The following is a 20,359-nucleotide window of genomic DNA, read 5'->3' as shown; positions in this document are numbered from 1 at the left end:
CTGCCAGAGGAAGTGGTGGAGGCTAGTACGATTGCAACATTTAAGAGGCATTTGGATGGGTATATGAATAGGAAGGGTTTGGAGGGATATGGGCAGGGTGCTGGCAAGTGGGTTGGGTTGAGATATCTGCATGGACGAGTTGGACTGAAGGGTCTGTTTCCATGCTGTACATCTCTATGACTCTATAACCACAAAGAAAGAGGGTGAAAATAAATTTTGAGGATAAACTTACAAGTAAATTCAAAATGGGATAGCAAGAGCTTCTTTTAAAAAAGAGAAGCCAAAATTAGCATAAGCCCCTTTGGGAATGAGACTGATAATCGTTTGTATCAGTCTTCTTGGTTGAATATACCAGTAGCATTCCAAAATTACTAAATAACTAAGAGGCAAAACGAGAAAAGAAAATAAGAATAATAACTGTCACTTGAAAAAAAGGTATTTGGAAACCAATGGGGCTAAAGACCAATATGTCGCCTGGACCTGATGGATGTATAGGACATCAAAATAAGTAGCTACCGGCATAGTGGATGCATTGGTAGTAACCTTCTAACACTCTGGAAAAGTCCCAGAGGATTGTAAAACTGACAACGTAACACCCTGATATAAAAGGAGGCAAAAAAAAACAGGTAGCTTTAGATCAGTTAGTTTAATGTCTGTTATTAGGAAAATTATTAATGATGTAATAACAAAGAATTGAGAATAATATTGCATAATATGATCGAGCAGAGTCAGCACGGCTTCATAAAAGGGACATTATTCCAGAGAAATCTATTAGAATTCTTTGGAAGGTAACAATCAGGATAGGTAAAGGGGTAACAGAAGAAGTAACATATTTGGATTTTCAGAAGGTGTTTGATAAAATACCATATATTAGGCTACTTAATAAGGTAAGAGCCCAAGTTGTTGAAAGTAGTCAATTCAGCATGGATACAGGATTGGCTAACTAATAGAAGATAGGGTTGGAAAAGGGGTTATTCTCAGAATGGCAAATTAATGGAGTACCACAGCAATTGGTACTTGGACCACAATTATTTCCAATGTATATTAACTTGGATGAGGAAAATGAATGTACTACAGATCATTCTGTTATAAAGCATATTTCGTTAATGTGAATTTGCTATAACACAATTGATGAATTGGGGATACTATATTTCTAAAGCACAAATGTTTAAAGTGTGTATTGGTTATAATACAAATCCAGCCATGTTAGTTTAAACGGTGCTGCAATTACACTGTGTTCTTATAACACGGGGTTGCACGAGAACGGAATGACTGCACTGTAGCAGAACCAACTGTATTGCTAAGATTGTGGTTGACACAAATGTAGGTGGGAAGACAAGATATATGGATGATATAATGAGTCTATAGAGGGATGGAGGCAGGTTAAATGAATGGTCAAAAACTTGGCAGATGGGAATAAGTGGGATTATGCAATTTGGCAGGAAGAATTGAGGAGTTGAATATTATTTAAAAATGGAACTGCAGAAAGATATGGAACAGGGGGATTTGGAATCCCTCCTGCATAAATCACAAAAAAGCTAGCATGCTGGCTCAGACAACAGGGGGAGAAACGGAATGCAACATAAAACAGGGAGTTGTTGCTAAAGCTGTACAAGGTACTAGCTGGAGGGCTGTGAACAGTTTCAGGCCCCTTCTCTAATCAAAGACATACTGGCACTGGAGGCAGTCCCGAGAAGAGATTTGCTTTTGAGGACAACATGAAGAGGTTGGACTTCAGTAGAATGAATGGCAGTCTTAGAATCATAGAATCCCTACAGTGTGGAAGCTTCGAGTCTAAACTGACCCTCTGAAGAGCAGCCCACCCATTCCCAACACCCCCACCCCCCCACCCCCAAAAGAGACGATGGCTCCAGTTTTACTTGGTGTGAGGGTGGCAAGAGACAGACACAGAGAGGAAGGAAAAACAACTTCCCTTTCCCACTCCTGGTTCAATTGGGTGAACACTTCCAACCCTACCAGCAGCTCCCTCCTCTTCCCCCACCTCATCTCCCAACTCCTTTACACAATTATTGAAATATAAGATACATCGATGACTCTACGTGGTTTCCCGCTGTGGAGGAGTCTTGGGCCAGGTGGCATAATTTCAGAATAAGAGAGCAGCATTTTAAGATCGAGATGAGCAAGAATTTCTTCTGAGACGAGTGAATCTGTGGAATAACGGACAGATAACCAGGTTTGACCTACAGAGAATGAAACCTGAAAGCAACACCAACCCCAGATTGTATGGACCACCTAAAGTGCACAAACCAGACATCCCACTCAGACCCATCATATCGCTACGAGGACACCATCACACAAACTGGCTAAAGAACTACAACAGAAACTGAAACACCTGATCAGCGGATCCAGACACTCTATACAGTCAACACTGGAATTCTTGGACATCATCAGAAATACATGTATAGGCAAGGAAGAAACTATGGTCTCATTCGATGTAACGGCACTGTGCACCTCTATCAACAAAACCCTAGCCAGAGAAACAATAGCCAACCTGCTGGACATACAGAACAGACGACAAGACGGGGAACCTATCAACAAAGACTGCATACTCAAACTACTGGACATGTGCCTCACAACACACTTCACATTCAACAACCAAATATATGAACAAATCAATAGCACACCCATGGGCTCACCCATCTCTGGACTAATAGCGAAAGCTGTAATGCCAAGATTAGAACAAACAGTCTTACTGCAAATTCAACCCAAACTCTGGGTCAGATATGTAGATGACACCTTTGTAATAATTAAAAACACAGAAATAGAAAACGCACACCGGATCATCAACGTCACACTCACAGGAATCAGATTCACTAGAGAGGAAGAAAAGGACAACCAACTCCCATTCCTAAATGTGATGGTACAGAGAACACCGAACGAAGAATTCACCACAAAGGTATACAGGAAAGCCACACACAGTCCAAGTCCTGAACTACAAAAGCAACCACCCCAACACACACAAAAGAAGTTGCATCAAGACACTGTTCAAAAGGGCCACAACACACTGCAGCACACCAGAACTGCAAAAAGAGGAAGAAGAACACCTCTACAATGTATTCTCCAAAAACGGGTAGCCCCGCAATTTCATCAACAGATGCCTAAGGGAAAGACAATAGAATGAGGACATGCCGCAACCCAAAGGACTAGCCATGTTACCATACATCAAGAACATTTCTGCACTGACAGCCAGACTACTACGACCACTAGGACTCATAACAGCACACAAACCAACAGCCACTCTCAGACAACAACTCACCAGGACAAAGGACCCAATGCCCAGCATGAGCAAAACCAACATAGTGTACAAAATCCCATGTAAGGACTGCACAAAACACTACAAAGGACAAACAGGAAGACAGCTAACGATCTGAATCCATGAACACCAACTAGCCACAAAACGACACGACCAGCTATTCTTAGTAGCCACACACGCAGATGACAGGCAACATGAGTTCAACTGGGACAACACTATTATTATAGGACAAGCCAAACAGAGAACAGCCAGGGAATTCCTAGAGGCATGGCACTCATCCACAGATTCTATCAACAAATACATTGACCTGGACCCAATATACCGGCCACTGCAGCAGACAGCTGGAACTGACAACCAGAAGCGGCAAAGATGAACCACTATAAATGCCAGAGGAAACAACTCGGAAGCGCTTCACAGGAGGCTCCCAAGCACTGAGGGTGTCACCTCGACAGGGGACGAAATGTCAGCAACACACATTCCCAGCTCTGCGAACAGAACCACAACAACGAGCACCTGAGCTACAAATCTTCTCACAAATGTTGAATGGGGATAGGTCGGGCGGGGGGTGGAGCGGATAGATGGGAAGGAAGGTGGACAGGTAGGACAGGTCATGAGAAGATGAGGCATTCTTCCTCCAGGTGTTGTGTGGTTAGGAAGTGCCAATGGAGGAGGCTCAGGACCTGCATATCCTTGATGAAGTGGGAGTGGGCGTTGAAGTGTTCAGTCACGGGGTAGTCCCGGAGATGTTCTCTGAAGCGCTGTGCAAGTAGGCGTCCTGTCTCCCCAATGTAGACGAGTCTCCATCGGGAGCAACAGGTACAGTAAATGACGTGTGGAAGTGCAGGTGAAACTTTGATGGATGTTGAAGGCTGTGAGTGTCGGTGGGTTTGTAGAAGATGTCAGTGTTGATTTGGTCACCGTTTATGGAGATGGAGAGGTCCAAGAAGGGGAGGGAGGTGTCTGAGAGAGTCCAGGTGAACTTAAGATCGGGGTGGAATGTGTTGGTGAAGTTGATAAACTGTTCAACATCCTCGTGGGAACACAAGGTAGTGTCGATACAGCCATCGGCAAGGTGTGGAATGATGCTGGTGTAACTACGGAAGATGGACTGTTCCACGTAACTGATAAAGAGACAGGCATAGCTGGGGCCCATGCGGGTGCCCATGGCTACCCCTTTTGTCTGGAGGAAATGGGAGGATTCAAAGAGAAATTATTGAGGGTGAGGACTAATTCAGTCAAACGAATGAGAGTGTCAGTGGAAGGGTACTGGTGGGGACATCGGGAGAGGAAGGAACACAAACATAAACAGAGTAAACATTTCAAGTCCAGTATGACTCTTCCTTTTCCTCAGGAATTCTGATCTCAGTATCTACAGCATTTTACCTTCATTTGAAATTGACAGAACACTGTCAAGTGAGGATATACAAAAAGGAGGCAAAAGGAATCCTAGTACAGAATTACTGACCTAACTGAACGGATGAAGAGGTTTTACGGATTAAAAATCCTCCCATCCTTGTGTACTGTTTTGCTCATTATGCATAAATAAACAAATTAATATTTTGGAAATAGTTTGAAAAATTGAAAAGCTGTAGAAAGTTAGAATATCAAACTTGTGTACACAAAGCAAGTTTGGAAATGGCACAATGCTTTTGCAACAAAGTCAATTGTGTTTCTTTTGAAACTGTTACATTAAGCATTTAATAACCTTCAAGTTATTTATTTTTACCAGTAGTATTTGAAACAAAATAACTATAAAGTATTCGCATTTCAACCAGCTACTGTTTAAAAGAACTTGGTCTTAATACCAATGGAGAAGCGGATACATTTTCTTGTTTCAAGCTGCACTTCATAACCTCAAGTCCTTTGGTTCAATTCCTGTTCCAGTTTAGCCAGCCTTTTCTCGAGGATTTTAAAGTTAACCTGGTGCATCATCAGAAATTGCCCGTTCAGATGAAAAACTGGAATATCATACTTGTACCTCTCGAACCAGATGGAATTTTCTGGAAGAGTAATGTCTACCTCCTGTAGGGTGAACTGTGAATGAAAAGACATTTACACTCATTATGTGAAATGTAATTAAAGGAGCAACTACTAAAATATAGGGAAGGATTAGAAGGAGGGGTCATGGTAAAATGAAATGAACTAAGGTGGGAAGTGGTTGGTATGGAGCATAAGCACTAGCACAGACCATTTGACCAAACTGCCAGTTCCCATGATGTAAAATTCTGTGTCGTTAGTAATCAAGGGTTATATTATGAGGACAGGTATCATTCCATTGAATAAAGATTTTATTTTCAAGTGTTTTTGAATTATCCTGTCCAAGCATATTGTCTCGGACCTCTGGCAGAGAAAGGGGCAGATGAACTGAACCTGGACCTTCTGGTCTACAGGCATGGACACTACACTGCATCACAAGTGTCCTCTATTAAACGTATTTAAGGAGTGAGGTGTTTAAGGTGATGGAAAGAGTAATGAAGTTCAGAGAGAAATCTGTTTGTGGAGGGATTGGGTGTGTGTGGTTCAGAAAAGGGGGACACTGCTTTAAGATTAGATCTGATATACCATGAAAAATACTGTTCTCTTTACTTCAGGGCTTCATAGAAAAACACTGTGGAGAATACTGAAAAACAGATTACTAGACCAGACGGAATTGAGGTTCACAAGGAGATGTTAGAAATTCTGGAAAGTGTGAAAATAAATAAATCCCCTGGGCCAGATGGGATTTATCCTAGGATTTTCTGGAAAGTCAGGGAGGAGATTGACAAGCCTTTGGCTTTGATCTTTGTCGTCATTTTCTACAGGAATAGTACCAGAAGACTGATTAGATTAGACTTACAGTGTGGAAACAGGCCCTTCGGCCCAACAAGTCCACACCGACCCGCCGAAGCGAAACCCACCCATACCCCTACATTACCCCTTACCTAACACTACGGGCAATTTAGCATGGCCAATTCACCTGACCCGCACATCTTTGGACTGTGGGAGGAAACCGGAGCACCCGGAGGAAACCCACGCAGACACGGGGAGAACGTGCAAACTCCACACAGTCAGTCGCCTGAGTCGGGAATTGAACCCGGGTCTTCAGGCGCTGTGAGGCAGCAGTGCTAACCACTGTGCCACCGTGCCGCCCAAATGTGGAGGTAGCAAATGTTGTTCCTTTATTCAAGAAGGGCAGTAGAGCCAACCCTGGTAATTATAGACCACTGAGCCTTATTTCGGTTGTGGGCAAAGTGTTGAAAAACGTTATAAGAGATAGGAATTATAACTATCTAGAAAGGAATAAGTTGATTAGGGATAGTCAACATTGTTTTGTGAAGGGTAGGTCGTGCCTCACAAACCTGGTGAATTGGCAAGCTGAAAGAAGACAGAGGGTGGTGGTTGATGGGAAATGTTCATTCTGGAGTTCAGTTACTCGTGATATACCTCAAGGATCTGTTGTGGGTTCACTGCTGTTTGTCATTTTTATAAACAAACTGGATGAGGACGTAGAAGGATGGGTTAGTAAATTTGCAGATGGTACAGTTGTGGATAGTGCCGAAGGATGATGTAGGTCACAGAGGGACATAGATAAGCTGCAGAGCTGGACTAACAGGCAGCAAATGGATTTTAATGCAGAAAAGTGTGAGGTGATTCACTTTGGAAGGAGTAACAGGAATACAGAGTACTTAGTGGTGTGGATGAGCAGAAAGTTCTCAGTGTCCATGCACATAGATCCCTGAAAGTTGCCACCCATGTTGATAGGGCTGTTAAGAAGGCATACGGTGTATTAGTTTTTGTTAGTAGAGGAATTGAGTTTCGGAACTATGAGATCATGCTGCAGCTGTACAAAACTCTGGTGCAGCTGCACTTGGAGTATTGCATGCAGTTCTGGTCACTGCATTGTAGGAAGGATGTGGAAGCTCTGGAAAAGGTTCAGAGGAGATTTACCAGGATGTTGCCTCGTAAGGAGGGAAGGTCTTACGAGGAAAGGTTGAGGGACTTAAGATTGTGTTAGTTAGAGAGGAGGTTGAGAGGTGACTTAATTGAGACATATAAGATAATCAGAGGGTTAAATCAGGTGGACAGTGAAAGCCTTTTTCTGAGGATGGTGATGGCTAGCACAAGGCAGGGGGCATTGCTTCAAATTGAGGAGTGATAGATATACGACAGATATCAGAGATGGTTTCTTTACCCAGAGAGTGTTAGGGCCATGGAATGCACTGCCTGCAACACTTGTAAACTCACCAACTTTACAGGCATTTAAATGGTCATTGGATGAACATATGGACAAGAATGGAAGAATGTAGGTGAGATGGGCTTCAGATTGGTTTCACAGGGCGGCGCAACATCGAGGGCCGAAAGGCCTATACTGTGCTGTAATATTCTATAGCATGTGGACCATTTAGATTCATGCTAATACGGCTGGTGGAAGTGAAATAGGAGAACTGAGATGCTGTAGAACTCAAATTGAGTTATAGTGGCTAAAACAATGTTGTTATTTTTAAGCTTGCATAGGGCTTCATGGGAATCTTGTAGCCAATAGGAGAAATGCTAGAATGAGAGAAATATGATTTATTGGAACGGCAGGTATCTGGTAGGTCAGAGTCATTCCTACAAACAAAGCGGAGGTGCACCCTTAAGCATTGCTTAGTTTGCTTTTGATCTCACCCATACTAAGAACAGTGCATTGTGATTAGCAAATCCAGTACTCTAGATTGAAAAAAGTGCAAGTGAAATGCTGCTTCTCCTGGAAGGTGCATCTAGGTGAAGAGTGATGAGGTAAATTGGCATGCATTACTACATCTGCGCTTGTATGGGAAGATGCCATGAGGTAGTGAGGAGATTGGAATGAAAAAGGAGTATCGTAGAGGGATATGTCTCTACAGAATACCGACAGTTGTGGCAGTATCCTGTTAAAGATGGTAGAAATGGTGGAAGATGATTGTTTGTATATGGATCTGGTGGGATAGAAAGTGAGGACAGAGGGAATCCTATTGTTCTGATTGGCAGAGAAAGGGGCAACTGCAGAGCTGCAAGAAATGGGTCAGACACAGTTAAGGACCCTGTCAAGCATATGGGGGAATCCTCGGTTGAGAAAAATAGAGGTCATGTTTGGACGCAGCCCAGTGGAGGATGCACTATCAGAATAGATATGATGAACACAAAGAAACTGGGAAAATGGAAAGGAATCCTTGCAGGAACCAGACTGTGAGGGAGTGTAGCCGAGTTAATCATGAGATCAATGGGTTTGTAGTGAATATTGTGGACAGATTATCATTAGAAGTGGAAACAGTGAAGTTAAGGAAGGGAAGGGAAGCATCAGAGATGAACCAGGCAAAGCTGACAGAAGGATGGAATTTGGAAGCAAAACTGATTAACTTTCCTAATTCTGGACAAGAACAGCTTACATTTCCACATTGCTTTGCCCATGACCTTGACCAAAGTCAATTTGTAACTAATCCTTTTCCCATTCAATATAAATTGGTGTGATTGTTTGAAATGGAGTACTTTAGGTCAAAAACAAATGTATGTAAAGTGAGCTTCAGCATCACATCTTCCTTTACATCAATATTCAAAATCTGTACTTTCAAGCAATTTATTAACAACTATATAAAGCAAACCTCACAAAGTGATGAATATTGTGAGTAATATATTATTGAGGACCTGACTTAATTTTGTAAGTTGGTTATTTACTATGGTTAATTTCATACCCTATGCTTATAAGGGATCAATGCCTCCTTGGCTTCTTCACAAAGTATGCACGCATCCTAAGGATACAAAAACATAATCTGTTGGTTAATGATTATCCATAAGTTTGTACAAATAGGATGTGCACTATATGTAATGCAATTAAATTATTTGCACTTTTAACTTCCCCAAAACAAAATGCACATAACATGTGCCAAATGATTCTTAAACAAGGATTTTCATTACTTATTGGAGAGAGTGAGGACTGCAGATGCTGGAGATCAGAGTCGAAGTGTGTGGTGCTGGAGAAGCAGAGCCAGTCAGGCAGCATCTGAAGAGCAGGAGAATCGATGTTTCGAGCACAAGCTCCTCAGCATCATGAGCCTCATTCCTGATGAAGGGCTTATGCTCGAAACGTCAATTCTCCTGCTCCTTGGATGCTGCCTGACCGGCTGTGCTTTTCCAACACCACATCCTTCGACTCTATTACTTACTGCAACTACTGAGAACAATATGTAAATGGTGGAGTTCAACTGAACCTTTATAGCTTTGCTTAAATGATATGGTAACTAAAGTAAAAAAAAATCTTCGTTTTTAATTTACAACCAAGTTCATAAGAATATTATTTCATTTTGGGCAGTTATCACCTATGATTGTAAAATATAGTTCTCTCACTGTAGGCAAATTACTGCAAATTAAACTTAAAAGGGAAGCTGTTTTTACCTCACCAGAACATAGTAAAAATAATGCTTTCAACTTGTCCCAGAGCAGGTTATATACTTTACAAGGATGTTTTAACAGCCAGTCAGGGTAGGAAAGCATAGTTCAAAAGGTTTGCAATGTTTATTAAAAATATTTGAAAGTCCAATTCCAGTCATGCACTATTGTTTAAACCTTTAGTGGAAGACTGAAATTGTGTCTTTTATCTATTATACAGCTAAATTGTTAGGAGGTGGAACTAATTGAAGAACTGGCATATGCACAATGGACATATGATTTTAAGTAGTATGTCAACTTGTACTGTACCTTGGTAAACAGTGTTAAAATTGGCGGATCCTTCCTGAGTGTAGACATTCTTAATAACATTTCCGACGCAAATTTTGATGCTTGACCAAGTTTTGTATAGTGAAGTAAATGCATTGCTCCAATGCTACTGAAACAAGTCAAAATCTCATTAGATTGTTATTGATCAATCAATGCACATAAGATGTTTCACTAATTTTATCCTCTAAGTTAACATGTTGCTATAAGATAATAATTCTCATATGTTGTGCAAGGTACTGGTTCTGCTGTATTTTTAAAAATCTAAATGACCCATTTGTCTCATGGCATGCTCCATTAGATGGACTTTATCCCATTGTCTTCAACTTGGTATGCTTTGTACTGTAAGATGCTGGAAGTGTTAGCCAATGGGGGCATTGAAAGGATGACAGAATATCTCATAGACTAATAAATGTTCAGGACCAATAGTATATCACCTTAACCAATGCAATTTAAGGATTGAGAAAGAAAACAACAGAGTGAGGGAGGACATCTGCAGATTTAGTCAAATCAATTACAGGAGAGACAAAGGGAGAAAACTGATTAACAAATCGATTAAATAAAAGACAATGGAAAAGAAAGAATGTGGCATTTTGTGAATCTACAAATGAATACTTTGAGAACAGAACATTACTAAACAGAAAGAGACAAAAAAAACGCAGATGCTGGAATCCAAAGCAGACAACTAGGAGGCTGGAAGAACACAGCAAGCCAGGCAGCATCAGGAGGTGGAAAAGTCAATGTTTCAGGTATAACCCTTCTTCAGGACCTAGAAGCTTTTCATGTTGCACTCATTGGTCTAGGATACATGAATCGGACATATAAATTAGTGTCCCATTTCTCACAGCAAGACAAGAGGGTGCTGATGGTTGGCTATCATTGGCATAGAAGCACTAACTGTCAATCTTAATTCTCAGACCAGGCTGTAATTGTTCAGGGTCCTCTCATGGGAATCTGTCAGAGATTAGCATTCTCCGTGACCCCTTTCTTTCAATGAAAATGGTGCAGTGTACATACAAATTTCTTTTGCCTACGTAAAATAGTTAAAACAGCGCACATGTTAATATATGTAGCTTTTATGATGAACAACTGCATCACATTGAGAGTCTGACTGATGATTGTCAATTGGTTTCTGGTGTAATTCTTAGTAGACCAATGTTGACCAATAACAGAATCACATCTAATGGTGGACAGAGTATTCTGAACTTGCAAGCACGAGTTGGTTGACTGCAGGCCATGTTGTTTGATACAGTCCATCAGTCATTGGATCTACATCTTAAATAGCTGGCTTTACAATGATGCCAAAACTCTCATCATTTTGCTCATTTGTGCTGTAAGCACAACATGTTTTGGCTTTACGGGTAGCAGCCTGTTGTGGAGCTCCTCAGAGCAGTGTCCTCGGCCCAACCACTTTCAGCTGCTTAATCAATTACCTTTCCTCCATCAAAAGGACAGAAGTGGGTATGTTCGCTAATGATTGCACAACGTTCAGCATCAATCACACCTTTGCAGAAACTGAAGCCATTCATTTTCAAATCCAACAAGAGCTGGACAATGTCCAAGCTTGGACTGAAAAGTAGCAAGTAACAGTCATTCCCCTCAAATGCTAGGCAATGATCATCTTCAGTAAGAGACAATTTTAAACACCACCCCTTTCAATGATGTTACCATCACTGAATTTTCCCACTATCAATATCCTGACAGAAACTCCAGTTGGACTTGCCTTATAATTATAGTGGCTACAAGAACAAATCAGAGGCTAGGAATCCCACAGACAATAATTTCCTGACTCCAGAAAATCTGTCCAACATCTACAAGGTTCAAGCAAGAGTGTGATAGAAAATCTCTCACATGCTTGGATGACTGCAGCTCCAACAACACTCGAGAAGCTTGACACCATCCTGGGCAAAGCAATCCATTTGACTGGCACAATACCCCAAATATCCGCTCCCTCCAACCAATCATCAATAGGAGCAGTGTGTACCACCTGCAAAATGTACTGTAGGAGTTCACCAAAGATCTTTAGACAGCACCTTCCAAATCCACAACTGCTGTGACCTAGAAGGGCAAGGCCAGCAAGGTACACGGAAAGCCACCACCTGCAAGTTCCCCTCCAAGCTACTACCTACCCTGACTTGGAAATGTATCACTGGTCCCTCAGTGTCATTGGGCCAAAGACTAAATACATGAGAAGTTAAAATGATATTCGAAGATTCACCTAACTTATGCTAGTCGAAGAATCTCTAGGGGCAACAAACATTACGTAAAACGCTATCAGAAATTGCATGTTCACAGATTGAGACCAGAGGGATCAAAAATTCTCCTTGGACTGGTTCAGGACAATTGAGTGGCTACTTAAAAGAATGTACAAAAATATCTGAAATATGGTTTCTGTTTTGTTAAAAGAAAATGGAATGTTTTGTTTTCTTGTTTAAAATGCAAGTTACCAACAAAGATAGTGTCTGGTCAATAGTACTTCTGGTCTTTTGTTATCGGAAAAGTCTTCAAATATGAAATCTTTCCATTATCAATTACAAATTTGAATTTACTCAAAGATTATTTTAAAAATATGAATAAGGCATTACACATCTAAAGACAATGGGCTGGAACATTGCACACTGTTAATAATACAGTCTGCTCTTATTACAACAATGATTTCAGGGGGTGAAGGGACACATAGAGTCATGAATCTAGAACTTAGCATTGATTTAATTCACTCCTCAAATTGCTTCTCACAAGCAATGTCTCACCCTCAGCCTTTCCATTATTTTAAGAATTAACTGGAATTGCAAATTAATTGCCCATTAAACTTGCTGCAGAAAGTGACAGCTGGTAATTAACAGCATAAGTATCCTTTTAATGGTGTGATAATTGTTAATACAATGTTATTCTGTCTCTCTTCCCTGGAAAGGGCTCAGATTAACTGCATAATCTCAATCCAAGAGAGTGATTTGAGTTCAGTTACAACCAAACCAATGGATGGCATTGCCATGGGATACACTCTCGCCTCAGGTCTTGTAAACATTACCTTGAGCTATATTCCCTCTAAACTTTGCTTATGTTACACAGATCTCTCTGTGTGCCAACAATTTCAGAAAATAAATAGCTCTCCACGGCGATCGTGAAATATTTCTGCATCTCAGTCCTAAATGATCTATTCCATACCCTAAGATTGTGACGCTTGGTTCTGGACTCCACAAACAGTGGAAATAAACCGCTTCCACCTAGTCTGTCCAGCCCTGTTAGAATTTGTACGCTTCAATCGGATCCCCTTTCATTTTTCTCACTTTTGTGAGTACTCTTGTGAAGCAATCTCCCCCCATTTGACAGTCCTGGATCCTTGGTATCAGCCTCCTGAATCTCTGTTGTACTCACTCTAAGGCAAGTGTATCCTCTTTTAGGTAGGGAATCCAAATTGTACAGAATACACCAGGTGTGGTCTCACCAAGGCCCCATGTAATGGCAGTAAAACATTTCTATTTCTGAACTCAAATCTTCTTGTAATGAAGGCCAACATATCATTGCTGCGCCTGTCTGTCTACTTTCATCAACTGATGGACAAGGACACTAAAATCCCTTTACATTTTCTGACATATCATCATTTAAACAATACTCTTCCTTTCGATCTTCACACTAACGTGAATACAGAGGAACCTCAATTATCCAAACGACACGGGCAGGGAGTATTCTGTTCAGATAATCGAATGTTCGGATAAAACAGTTTAGCCAAGCGTTGGGACCTTGTGATCTTGCCGGATAATCCGAAATTTGGATAATTGAGTGCCGGATAATCGAGGTTCCTCTGTATTTAGAAATGTTGTACTGCATCTGCCTTGTGTTTGCCCACTCATTCAACTTGTCTAAATTTCCTTGAAGCCTCCTGGCATTTTCCTCACAACTCTCAAAACCTTGGAGGTTTATCAATAAACAAACTTTGATTTGGTTCATTTAGTTTCCTCATCTAGTTCATTTATATATACCATGAATAGCTGGGCCCTAAGCACTGATCCTTGCACTACACTTCTAGTCAATGCTTACCACTCAGAAAAAAACCATTTATTCCCACTTTGTTTCCTAGCTGACAAATAATTTTCAATCAATGTTTATATATTAACCCTTATCCCATGTGCTTTAACTTTGCCCACAAACCTCTCACAAAGAATCTCAAAAGTGGTCCTAATCGACATTCCCCTCCATTCTACTGGGTTCATCCTCACAAATCTCCAGTAGATTTGTTAAGCATTATTTGCCTTCATTTGTCTTATCCAATCTCATAAATGCTTTCTAAATGTTCTGTTATTGTGTCTTACAAAAGACATTTTCCCTATGACAGAAGTTTGGCTAACTGGCCTATAATTCTCTCCCTCCCTCTTGAAATCATGGGGTTCCATTTACCACTTCATTAGGATTATGGAATGTAGATTATCAGGCCCTCTGATTTGTCAGCCTTTAATCCCTTTAATGTCCCAGTATGATTTTTTTCACTAATACGGATCTCCTTCAATTCTTTGGTTCCCCAACATTTTTGGAAGATTATTTGTACCTTATTTTGTGAAGATAGAACCAAAGTATCTGTTCAGTTCTTCTGCTATTTCTTTATTCCACGTTAAAGTATGTCTCCAACTTTTGATTGTAATGTGCCTCCAATTGTTTTTACTAATCTTTTTTCTCTTCTCTTAGTGGGAACATTAATCTCGAGAAGTGCATATGCAATAGAATGACAATTAATCTCTCCCCAGTCCTGACAGACAGGTGAAGCTAGCTGTCACATTGCAACTTCACATTTTTTTCTGTGGGACTTGAACATCACTGGCTGGCCAGCATTTATTGCCCATCCCTAGTTGCCCTTGAGAAGGTGATGGTGAGCTACCTTCTTCAATCGCTGCATTCCATATATTGTAGGTAGACCCACAATGCTGCTGGGAAGGAAATTCCAGGATTTTGAACCAGTGGCAGTAAATAAATGGTTATACATTTCCAAGTCAGAATGCTGAGTGGCTTGGAGGGGAACTGCAAGTGGTAGGGTTAGATTAGATTAGATTACTTACAGTGTGGAAACAGGCCCTTCGGCCCAACAAGTCCACACCGACCCGCCGAAGCGCAACCCACCCATACCCCTACATTTACCCCTTACCTAACACTACGGGCAATTTAGCATGGCCAATTCACCTGACCCGCACATCTTTGGACTGTGGGAGGAAACCGGAGCACCCGGAGGAAACCCACGCAGACACGGGGAGAACGTGCAAACTCCACACAGTCAGTCGCCTGAGTCGGGAATTGAACCCGGGTCTCAGGCGCTGTGAGGCAGCAGTGCTAACCACTGTGCCACCGTGCCGCCCATGTATCTGTTTTCCTTCTTCTAAACTGAAGTAGTTGTACAATTGGAAGATGCTCTCTAAGGATCTCTGACAAATTTTAGAAGTGCGACTTGTAGATAATGTACACTGCTGCAATTGAGCATCAGTGGTGGAGAGAGTGGATGTTTGTGGATGTGGTGCCAATTAACCAGGCTGCTTTGTTCTGGATGGTGTTAGGCTTCTTAAGTGCACAGTCATACAGCATGGTAACAGACCTTCGGTCCAACTTGTCTATGCCGACCAAGTTTCCTAAACTGGACTCGTCCAGTTGCCTTTGTTTGGTCTAAATTCCTCTCAAAGTTTTCTTATCCGTGTACCTGTCCAAATGTCTTCTAAGTGTTACAACTGTACCCACCTTTATCACTTCCTCTGGCAGCTTGTTCCAGAAATGCACCCCGCTCCGTGTGGAAAAAGTTGCCCCTCAGATCCCTTTTAAATCTTTTCCCCTCTCACCTTAAACCTATGCCCTCTAGTTTCGGACTCCCCTATCCTGGGGAAAAGATCTTGGCTATTCAACTTATCTATGCCCCTCGTGACTTTGTAAATCTCTATAAGGTCACCTCCTACGCTGCAGAGAAAATAGTCCCAGCCTATCCAGCCTCTTCTTATAACTTAAACCTTCCCATTGCAGTAGCATGCCTGTAACTCTTCTTTAATAATATTTTTCCTATAGAAGGGAGAACTGTATGCAGTTCTCCAAATGTGGCCTTGCCAAAGTCTTGTACACCTGGAACGTGACATCCCAACTCCTGTACTCAATGCTGTGACCAATGAAGGCAAGCATGCTAAACAATTCCCTCTACATTTGCAATCTGTCTATCTGTGATGCAGATTTCAAGGAACAATGGACCTGCAGCCAGAGGTCCAGATTCAAATGCCACCTATTTCAGAGGTGTGCCATAACATATATGAACAAGTTGATTTCAGAATATTTGGACACTCATGTTTTCAGGATGCTTGTGGTGCAGTGGGGAAGTACCCCTACCTCGCAGTCGAGAGGTTCAGGTTTAAGTCCCACTGGTTCTGGAGGTATGTACTAACAACTCTGAATAAATTGAATAGAAAACGATTGGAGATTGATAGTCTAGCTTTTCTTAGCAATCAAGCTGCTGTAATTGTCTCCAAATGTAACCACCTTGTACCTCTTTCCCAGTAAAAGATTGGGGCTCCACTTCCATCACTAACAATCAACCAACTCGGGCTTGCTGTCAGGTCTTATGACCTCCTTCACTTTAAGTTAAAGCCACAGTTCCAAACATAACAACCATCTAATTGTAAGACTTCAGCGAAAATAGTCTACATAGATTCAAGGCAGAAAACTTATTTTGTGCACATACATTTTGCTAAAATTATTGGCAGGAGCTTTTTGACAGCAAAGTGAACAATTATGTAAAAGATTTAACTGTCCGTATTTCAGGTGTCAAACTGGATTCACTGGGTTGAGATTTTGTTAAATTGGAGGGCATCAGTCAAGGTCATCTTCAAAGACAACAGGCTTATACTCTTCATTGCTGTACAGGTGGAAGTGTTGTCGTTTAGACTGGATGTTAACATAAGATTTATCCCTGCCCTCTCAAATGACATGAAAGATTAAATGGCACTCTTTAAAGAACAGGAGAGTTCCCACGCCTGTTTTGGTCAATAGCTATTCATCAATCAACATGAAACTGATCAAAAAAGCAGCTCAGCAACACATTCTCTTGATTTGTTTTGCATTGGCAAAAAAAGTGATGGCCCAGTCAGTGCCACCCACATCCAATGAGAGAGTAAGTAAAATTCATTAAAACAGAATTCCTGGTCATGATCACATTGGTGTTTGTGGGATATTACTATGCACAAACTGATAGTGACTACAAATGAAATGTACTTCATTAGCAATTTGGTCATGAAAGTGCAATATATGGCAAATGTAAGTCTTTCTATTTCCATTTTACTTCTTTTTATCAATGCTTTTTTCTCATGTTTCCATTTATTATTGTATTTTACCTTCTTTTTCACAATTTCAGTGGAAGGAGTGTTCTCCCACACCTGGCCCAACAACAAGGTGGCTTCCAATGGCACAGAATGACAGTATAGGTTTGGTGCCTGGCAGGACGGCCTCCCGGTGAGGCAGTCTTGGCTTGGGATAGTAGTCTTGTTCCTGCATAGAGGTCTCAATTTGCCATGTGTGGAAGTGTTGTCTTGGCCTAATGTGACAGTCTCAGCCTAGCCCTGTGTGGCAGCTTCTGCCCAGTTTTCCATTGTACCCTAAACCTATTTATGACTTCTGACATTAATTCAAGCGCCATGTTGTGGCCAATTAAAAAAACATTTCACTGTATTTTTTTTGTAAAAATACACGTCAATAAATTGTTATTCTATTCTAACATCAAAACGGTATTAATTTAGGCTTAGCAACAGGAACATAGGAGTAATGAGGGAAAATATCAAGCAGAAGGAAAAAGGATACATCTGTTGCTGGGGCATAGATAACGTGGAAATGGCCAACATCTGCAGTTTAGACAACAGTGATCTTATCATTCTAAATATCATGCTTAGTAAAGCAGAAACAATCTTATCTTTACTACTATTATGCACAGATAAAAGAAAATGCTAGGTTTTTAAGTTCAGATTTGATTGTTCCTATTGGATATTACCTCGAAGATGACATTTCTAATTTCGGGTTGCTCTTAAAGACTCTTCACTGAACAGTTATTTAAATCTCAATCGCCTGACTGCAACCACAGAGTAAGGACCCACTCCGGGGCATGTTCACGTTCCCTACCAATCCGCCCATGTCCCTGGATCTCTCAATCATCTACAGACAATTTCTCACACACACACACAGTGGGAAAACAACCCGTCTTTGTCGTTTTCTTTAATGTGAACGCTTTTTTTCTCTTTTAAAATATGTGGACATTCAGTTGCATGCAAGCGTGTACATTGGCGGCTTACTGTTAGTCAAAGATCTTAAGCTGAATTTTATCATCCAGAATTTTTCTCTACATTATTTAAAATGCAGCTAAATGAAAATGTAGCAAAAACGTGTGGGGAGCCAATGCTATTGAGTCCTGCTTTCTCCCACCCCCACTTGGCTTAAACTGCATCGAACTTTCAGCATTTTTAAAAAAAATATTAACTTTGTAAATGCAAAGCGAACTCCTGTTTAAGTTTTGGCATAATTACTGTACTGCAACAAATTACGTTTCTAATAGTGAAATGAATCTTACTTATTGCAGGTTACCAATTGAAGTATTCTTTTGGGTTCGATCACGTGACATTCGACCATGTGACTATAAACCACGTGACATTGTCTCGCTCTGTGTACTTGTTACTGTGTGCTCATTGTTTTTAATGTAGCTTACAAATTGTAAAAACTTGCATTGTAGTGTAATTTTCGTTTCGGATTTCAAAACCGGAGAGTAAATAATTTGCACCTGAGATAATTCAAATTCAGGCAGTATTATTACCTATGTTACATTTAACTTACTTCCGAACATGTATTGTTTATACTTGTACCAACGTTGGTAATTCAGAGGATATGTCAAAAATGCTATTGTTTTGCCGGATTATGTGGAGAAGGGAAACTCAGAAGTGGGATGAAGCGAGTTGCTGTTGTTACAGACATGATGTACCAAACTGTCGTCTTCTGTGCTGTAACAATGTCATTAAATTTGTAGAAATGAGTTATGATCTGAAATGTTCGGGTAAAAAATGAGGTCTGCAGATGCTGGAGATCACAGTTGAAAATGTGTTGCTAGTTAAAGCACAGCAGTTTAGGCAGCATCCAAGGAATAGGAAATTCGATGTTTCGGGCATAAGCCTTCCTGATGAAGGGCTTATGCCCGAAACATCGAATTTCCTATTCCTTGGATGCTGCCTAACCTGTTGTGCTTTAACCAGCAACACATTTTCAACTATGATCTGAAATGCTTCACTTCAAATGTGGGACTTCCATTAGAATGAGATTTAATTTTACTGTACAGGGGAATTGTAAAACTTCTTGAAATTGTGGCCTTTGTGTGGAGCCACAGAAAATGGGGGAGATACTAAATGAATATTTTGCATCAGTATTTACTGTGGAAAAGGACATGGAACATATAGACTGTAGGGAAATAGATGGTGACATCTTGCAAAATGTCCAGATTACAGAGGAGAAAGTGCTAGATGTCTTGAAACGGTTAAAGGTGGATAAATCCCCAGGACCTGATCAGGTGTGCCCGAGAACTCTGTGGGAAACTAGAGAAGTGATTGCTGGGCCTTCTGAGATAGTTGTGTCATCGATAGTCACAGGTGAGGTGCAGGACGACTGGAGGTTGGCAAATGTGTCACTATTTAAGAAGGGTGGTAAAGACAAGACAGGGAACTAGAGACCGGTGAACCTGACCTCAGTGATGGGCAAGTTGTTGGAGGGAATCCTGAGGGCCAGGATGTACGTGTATTTGGAAAGGCAAGGACTGATTCAGGATAGTCAACATGGCTTTGTGCGTGGGAAATCATGTCTCACAAACTTGATTGAGTTTTTTGAAGAGGTAACAAAGAGGATTGATGAGGAGCGAGCAGTAGATGTGATCTATATGGACTTCAGTAAGGCGTTCGACAAGGTTACCCATGGGAGACTGATTAGCAAGGTTAGATCTCATGGAATACAGGGAGAACTAGCTATTTGGATACAGAACTGGCTCAAAGATAGAAAACAGAGGGTGGTGGTGAAGGGTTTTTTTTCAGACTGGAGGCCTGTGACCAGTGGAGTGCCACAAGCATTGGTGCTGAGTCCTCTAATTTTTTCATTTACATAAATGATTTGGATACGAGCATAAGAGGTACAGTTAGTAAGTTTGCAGATGACACCAAAATTGGAGGTAGTGGATAGCAAAGAGGGGGTTACCTCAGATTACACCAGGATCTGGATCAGATGGGTCAACGATAGGGTTGGAGGATTTGAGCTAGAGGGAGAGGATGAACAACTGGGGCTGTTTTCCCTGGAGTGTCGGAGGCTGAGGGGTGACCTTATACAGATTTACAAAATTATAAGGGG

The 20,359-nt window shown here is 41.1% G+C and overlaps 1 protein-coding gene across 1 annotated transcript; it reads right to left on the bottom strand.

Moving 5' to 3' along the window:
• Positions 1-4,985: 4,985 nt before the first annotated feature.
• c2h5orf63 (chromosome 2 C5orf63 homolog) lies at positions 4,986-18,598 on the bottom strand. Its single transcript, XM_060846100.1, has 4 exons — positions 18,552-18,598; positions 9,968-10,094; positions 8,965-9,021; positions 4,986-5,308 (listed from the first exon to the last, which is right to left on the bottom strand). Exons 2-4 carry the CDS (start codon positions 10,079-10,081, stop codon positions 5,129-5,131), a joined length of 351 nt encoding a protein of 116 aa, XP_060702083.1. The 5' UTR covers positions 10,082-10,094; positions 18,552-18,598; the 3' UTR covers positions 4,986-5,128.
• Positions 18,599-20,359: the final 1,761 nt, after the last annotated feature.

This window comes from Hemiscyllium ocellatum, chromosome 2 (assembly GCF_020745735.1).
Source record: "Hemiscyllium ocellatum isolate sHemOce1 chromosome 2, sHemOce1.pat.X.cur, whole genome shotgun sequence".
In the NCBI taxonomy this organism is placed as follows: Eukaryota; Metazoa; Chordata; class Chondrichthyes; order Orectolobiformes; family Hemiscylliidae; genus Hemiscyllium; species Hemiscyllium ocellatum.
Note: the sequence above shows the minus strand (reverse complement) of the source record. Positions and strands in the feature narration are given on the sequence as shown.

Bases quoted from the DNA above. Each gene is read 5' to 3' on its own strand.
- c2h5orf63 (XM_060846100.1), bottom strand. From the start codon at position 10,081: ATGCATTTACTTCACTATACAAAACTTGGTCAAGCATCAAAATTTGCG. The intron at 9,022-9,967 runs GTACAGTACAAG...TTGTATCCTTAG, and splicing joins TTTTAACACTGTTTACCAAG to GATGCGTGCATACTTTGTGA. The intron at 5,309-8,964 runs GTATGAAATTAA...TTTCATTCACAG, and splicing joins TGATCCCTTATAAGCATAGG to TTCACCCTACAGGAGGTAGA.